General features: G+C 42.2%; 1 protein-coding gene across 1 annotated transcript in view; it reads left to right on the top strand.

The window, feature by feature from the left end:
• Positions 1–357: 357 nt before the first annotated feature.
• Positions 358–6,777, top strand: part of LOC107100836 (14-3-3 protein beta/alpha-1) — a 12,086-nt gene continuing 5,666 nt past the window's right edge. Inside the window, exons 1-3 of the mRNA XM_015399486.1 lie at positions 358–497; positions 5,329–5,489; positions 6,219–6,359. Of these exons, the coding sequence (XP_015254972.1) occupies positions 5,337–5,489; positions 6,219–6,359 (294 nt within the window). The 5' untranslated portion in view covers positions 358–497; positions 5,329–5,336. The remainder of the gene's footprint in view (positions 498–5,328; positions 5,490–6,218; positions 6,360–6,777) is intronic.

Here is a 6,777-nt window from a genome sequence, read left to right as displayed (position 1 = left end):
TCTATCTATCTATCTATCTATCTATCTATCTATCTATCTATCTATCTATCTATCTATCTATCTATCTATCTATCTATCTATCTATCTATCATCATGCACAGCAGCAAAGTGAAATATTAAAACAAAAGAACTTCATTTTTTTAACTATATATATATATATACCGTATATAAACCCACACGTCCGCATCAGTTAACATGATGCTGATACGACAGCAACGGTCTCATGGTAACGGTTGCCACGGAGACTGGTGGACGTCATCCTGTAGCGGTTGCCATGGACCTCCTGACGTCAAAGCCCCTTGCACTATGGCTAGGAAACCCCCTGGCGCCGTTGCCACGGATACTGGCGGGGGGAGGGGTGGGGTTTAGAGGAAGCGGAAGTGTCAGAGCAGGCGGAAGTGGTACTGCCCTGAATATCCCGAGCAGCGAGCGGAGGACGGCTTGAGATACTCCCATCGTTAAGAGAAGAAAATCCGGATCCTTGATTCGCTCTAAATGTGAGTCCGCAGATGTTTTCATCCATCGATGTCTGATGTTCGGGTCGAGCAGAGTTTTGACGGTGAAGCGGCAGTCGAACCGGGGGTCCCGCGGTCTGCCTCTGCGGCGGAAGATGCCTATTGTGGTTTGGGGCTGGGTGCGGGGATTTAGGCCAGAGAATATGAGCAGAAAATGAGAAATGTCCGAAAAAAGCATCGAAAACGTTATCAGGTGCTGCCGGGAGGCGCCTATAATCGTAATGGTTGAAGCCTGAAGCACAGGCCCGGTTCAATGCGAGCCGCTCACCGTGTGGGGAGGAGGGAGAAGCTGGCTCTGGCCATTTTGACAGCTTAGCAGCGGCCGAGCCGCGGCCACTCTGCAGCCCGGACCGTTTAGCAGCCGATGCTGGGGAGGCCGCTTTTTCTACAGGAGGCGTTCAGCTCCAGCCATCTAAAGACGCCTCGGTCCCAAACCGCTGGATTTAGGGAGGAGTGACTGGGCGCGGATGTGGAGCTCCGTCATGGCGCAGTGAAAGCAGCTCCGCTAACACACCCTCCATGTTCCCCGGGAGTTCCCACTTCATATGCGACCCAAATACACAGTTTATGGAACTACAAACTCAAATGAATCTCGAAGAATCGCTAAATTGGCCAAAGATGGGGGAAGTGGGCCTTCGCGCTGCGCTCGGTCAGCTACTCCCACTGCTAGCAGCTAAGCTAACAGGCGCTAATCTATCTCTCCATCTTAAAATTCCGCAGCGGAATGCGACAAGGAGGGCGTAGCTGTTAGCACGCCGAGCCAGCCGGGGGAGCGGGCCGCCCCCCACACCCTGGCTGTTAGGCCCTCTATGGCCGCTCCTCCGCTTGGAGAAAGCTGCCTTATCGGGGTTTCTCTTCATTTTTATCGGTCTAAAGTTGTTTAAGCCCGGTGGTTGGATAACCGCCTGGCACGTGCTGGGGGGGTGGGGGGATGACCGGAGCCGGTTGGATCGATGCGGTTCGATCCGCGCGCCTCTAAGGCCGTCTGTTTCAAACCGAACCGGGACCAGAGGCACGAGCTCTGATTTAAGCTAAGCTAATTTTAGCAGGAAGGTGAAAAACCATGTCATCATCATCATCACTACCTGCTTTTTAATGGGCTTTAATCTCAATCAGTCTCATTTGGTCAGAAATATCACACCTAATATAGATTCTAACAATAAACAGAGCAGCCATGTTTGTTCTTCATCGTTATTTCAGGCTGATTTATTTTTAAAAGATTAAATTAAGGGTCTTTTGATCTCTTTTAGACATTAGTTGTTATTAAACTGAAAAGGATTCCTCACTAGAAGCAGATTTCAGTTTTGGTTCATGCTTTTCTTTTATAATGTATTTATTTATGTATAGTATAGAAAGAAATAAGTGCAATTTCCAGTGAACAATCAGCAGAGTTTGAACAAAATAATAGATAAAAAAAATAACTGAGTAAAAGTAAAGAATAGTGATTGAGTAAAGCTACACATAGAAGCATGTAAAGGGATTTTATTTTATAAATACTTTGAATTTAGAGCATAAATATAAAGTTTTAACATTGAAGGAGGACAATAGGAATGTGTGATAGTCTTTTAGTATAGATACACAGATCTGTGATGTCACATCCTGTCAGGAATGTTATTAAAGCTGCATGCAGGCAGTAATCTGCCACTGATGAGCAGAATTAGTTTTTTTAATTTGTACTTTTAATGTCTGCTGGTTTTAGTTCTGTCTTTTGGAAACTAATGGGATGCCACTCGATATGAGCAGGTGATTGATTTGTACTTTTTACTCTTGGTTCAGCTCCCAGCGTCTCTCCCTGCTTCAGGGCTGTTAATAACTTCTACATGGAAAAGTGGGCGACAGTCATTAGTTACTGGCGGGTAAAGATGCTCCGCCAGGACGTCTGCTGGAGCTGCCAGAAAACTTTATAACTAACAAAATGATCAAGGTCATTTAGGCAGGAAGTACAAACTGTTCAGGTTGATTGATGAGCAGGAAATATATACCTATTGATCAGATTTAAAAAATGTTTTTAACAATACTATTTTAAGTGATGTGCCACAAGATCATTACTAATGTAACTTCATTTTGTGCTAAAATTTATCAGGGTTTCCACATGTGATTAAAAATGTTTTTTTTTCTTCATTGAGGCCAATTGGCATTAAGATTAAATAAATGTGATTATGGTGGCATTTAAAATGCTTTATTAAAAACACTTTCGTCAGATATTTTATATCGGATATAACTGGTTCTGCTTGTTTGCACGCAACTGCTTCCGGTTGATCGTAAAGCTGTATATTCGGAAAAGAAGCTCGAGGNTAGGCAGGAAGTACAAACTGTTCAGGTTGATTGATGAGCAGGAAATATATACCTATTGATCAGATTTAAAAAATGTTTTTAACAATACTATTTTAAGTGATGTGCCACAAGATCATTACTAATGTAACTTCATTTTGTGCTAAAATTTATCAGGGTTTCCACATGTGATTAAAAATGTTTTTTTTTCTTCATTGAGGCCAATTGGCATTAAGATTAAATAAATGTGATTATGGTGGCATTTAAAATGCTTTATTAAAAACACTTTCGTCAGATATTTTATATCGGATATAACTGGTTCTGCTTGTTTGCACGCAACTGCTTCCGGTTGATCGTAAAGCTGTATATTCGGAAAAGAAGCTCGAGGTGGAGAAAATGTTAGAGAATGGGGGGAAAATGCAACTTTTAACCAAAGTGGATGGAAGACGAGGAAGTCGGGACATGGCTGCGGCCAGTCGATGGTAAACATGACATAGGATTTGGCCGTGTTATATATAGATATATGAGAGTTATGACTACTTGTTAATGGCATTAAAATTATTTCCAAGAGCATTAAATGAGCGTTAAAAAGCATTAAATTGGAGTAACTTATTCCTGTTTGCCCAGTCGGCCTCAGCAGATGGCCGCTCACTCTGAGCCTGGTTCTGCTCCCTGTTAAAAGGGAGTTTTTCCTCTCCACTGTCGCTACAAGCATGCTTAGTGTGAGGGATTTCCTTCCAGTCAATGAGTCGATGCAATCAACTGGTTTTCCTTAGATAGAAAACTTTAAAACAATCTGACTGGATGATCTGGTGAATTGTAAAGTGCCTTGAGATGACGTGTTGTGAATTAGAGCTATAGAAATAAACTGAATAGAATTGTATGAACCTTGTTTGTTATATTGAGATTAAAGTAGCATCTTGCTCAATTAAACCACTTGAGAGACCGCGGCTAATATGATTGGATAAACGCCAGGCTGCAGTTAATGAATATTGATAAGATAATAAACATTTTTCTAATCTAAAATGAAAATTTAAAGTCCCGTAATAAACCAAAGTTCTTCTCTTTACAGATATTTAGAGCTCAGTTTAAATTGGTGTTATTTTGAGCAAATGATGATAATTTATAAAAGATTAGTCATTCAAAGATAATATTGATGGACAAAGTTTGGTTTTTAGTCCTAAATATAAATGTCTATTTGTCCAGTTTAAAGTCAGTAAACTTCAGCTAATGCTTTGATTCCACTGACTAAAATAGTGTAGAATAATTTCAATGATTGGTTAATATAATAATCCATCTGATTGTTTCAGGCCCGGTGATATAAGGCACGCCTTCGCCCCATTCCTTATCAAATATCCCCGACATTCAGAGAAAGTGGGTCTGGACTGACCTGTTATTCCAGGAAGCTGGAGGTGAAAACCAGCAGGCATTCCAGTCCTTTGTTCCTGACATTACGATCATTTTAGAGCAGTAAACTTTCTCACACGGTAGCTTGGCATTAAACCAAACATCTGTTCCAACCCTGCACCTTATTGGCATGGGTTTTATTTTTATTTTGCGGCGGATAAAAGCACAAATCTGATAAGTTAGATTCAGTAGTTTTGACAGTCCTGACGTCTATTTTGTTGTAACTTTTATTTAAAGGACCTGTTCGCATTTTGTTTGACTCCGAAAACCAAACTGTACAGATTGCAAATGGGAAAAATGGAATGATTGATCTGCGAAACGCCACCTGGTGGTGTGATTAATGTCTGCACATTTCGACACAAAACTTGACGGCCATTTTGATCCGATGATTTACAGCACGCCGCATTGATCTCCCTTTATTCCAAGAAAGTAAAAGAAAGCAACAATCCACTAGACTCTGTTTCCAAGTCTGGAGACATTTTGCTTCAAATTCAGAATAATTTTTCAATGTCAGGAATAGAGTTGAGTTCGAGGTTATTTCTGACGTTTTGCATTGAATGGATGGGAAGCAAACGTCTTCTAACTTGGAAAAAAAGTCCAGTTGATTATTTTTTTTCTTTTTTGGAAAGTCCATGACCTGGATGACTGAGAATCTTTTCCAGCATATTGATCTCTATTTAGTCGCCTTAGTGTGACTGTAGAAACATGCTGAGAAGCTTAGAGCGCGCTGTGAAGGAGTTTACCGCCTCCTCCTGTTCCTGATGTTTAACCAGTAGCCATGGAAACCAAACCATCTAAAACCAGCTGTAAACAGCAGAAGAACTGCAGACCTGACGGTTAAATGACTGTAAATGGAATACTCCAGCAGCAGAGGAGTTATCCTGGTCAGAACCTTCATGACGGTTGAAGGGATGAAGGAAGATACCTTGTTTGTCTCACGTTGAGGTTTTTATCTGAATAATAAAGCCAGTTGATGGGCAGAGCAGATCTTCTCCTCCCTACTTGGGTTTGGAGCCTCAAGATTTCTTCTGTTTGTGACGTTTGTCTATATATATATATTTTTTTTTCTTTTTCTTTCTGAAATTCTTTTTGTTTAATCGAACATTTCTGTGTGTTCTGTGCTTTTGTTTTGCAGCCTAAAAGATGGATAAGAACGACCTGGTGCAGAAAGCCAAGCTGGCAGAGCAGGCCGAGCGCTACGACGACATGGCGGCTGCCATGAAGGCTGTGACGGAGCAGGGCCAGGAGCTCAGCAACGAGGAGCGCAACCTGCTCTCTGTCGCCTATAAGAACGTGGTACGGCGACAAGCTTCCCAGCTGCTGCAGCTCCAGACAGGAGCTCCTTCCACAGTGGAAGTCCAGGATGTTTTCATTGAGGCGTTCCTCCTCTGAAGTTAATCAGAGATGGAAGCAGGGTTGTTCTGTCTTCTTATGAGTCATTAGCTCTGCTCACATGAACCACACCCGTTTCCATGGTTCCCTCCTCACACAGTCCGGGGCCTCATGGCAGTTCTTGCTCTGTTTTGCAGCATGGTGGCCCCCTAGTTTAAGCAGCAAGTCTGAAATAAACAGCGAGTGGTCGCTTTCAGGGGGGGGGATTTGGTTGATCGTTTTCCTCTAATAGTCTCCAATAAGAACTGAGCTCCGTGGTTACAAACCAACTATTCAGTCAGTCCCAGTGGGCGTGTATCCCTTTAGTCAGATCGCCATACGCTTCAAAAACACAAGTAATTCAATAATTTTTTTGTACATGACGAAAGGGATACACGCTGCTCGTTTTCGTACAAAACTAAAGGGCTGACTGGTGGTTTAGTTGGAGAACTGCTGCCACCTACTGGTGGAGGAGCAAAGCTTGTCCTTAATCCCAGTGTCCTGATTGGCCCCCAGCTGCTCCGTCAGCTTCAGTCACTCAGTGTTGGAGATTTTAATCATTTTGTGCTTTTAAAGTACAAAGTTCTGCTTTATTTTGCAGAAAAACATCTAGAAGTTTCCATTTTATGAGGTTATTCTTTTTTGTGCTCTCAGGTGGGGGCCCGCCGCTCATCCTGGCGCGTCATTTCCAGCATCGAGCAGAAGACGGAGGGCAACGAGAAGAAACAGCAGATGGCCCGGGACTATCGCGTGAAGATCGAGGGGGAGCTCCAAGAGATCTGCCACGACGTGCTGGTATGACCCACTGGTTCCAGTGACCAAGATGTTTAGCTTATAAAATTAGCATGTAGAATAAAAAACATGGCGATTTACGTCTTTCCAACTGATCTAGAAGAAACTTTGGGGGGAAAACCCCCGAATAATTTGATTTTTGAAGCTTTTTAGCATCACTTGGTCATTTAGGAAGGAGGTTGGAGATTACAGTAGGAGCAGTTTAAAATTTGGCGGGGCCCCCTTCAATTCCTTTTTAAACATCAATCTTTGTATTAAATTATTTAGGGATGCACGATATATAATGGGCATATCGGACATCGGCCACCCCACTGATATTTAACCCGATATTTGATCAGCTTCTGAGTTTCTAAAGTCTAAAAAAAAAAACAAATAAATACTACTACTTCTTCTTCTTCCTCAAAAACTTCTTTTTTACAGA

Source organism: Cyprinodon variegatus, unplaced genomic scaffold (genome assembly GCF_000732505.1).
Source record: "Cyprinodon variegatus isolate N-32 unplaced genomic scaffold, C_variegatus-1.0 Scaffold1017, whole genome shotgun sequence".
Lineage (NCBI taxonomy): Eukaryota > Metazoa > Chordata > Actinopteri > Cyprinodontiformes > Cyprinodontidae > Cyprinodon > Cyprinodon variegatus.
The sequence above is the reverse complement of the archived record's forward strand: the minus strand, read 5'-3'. Positions and strand labels throughout refer to the sequence as shown.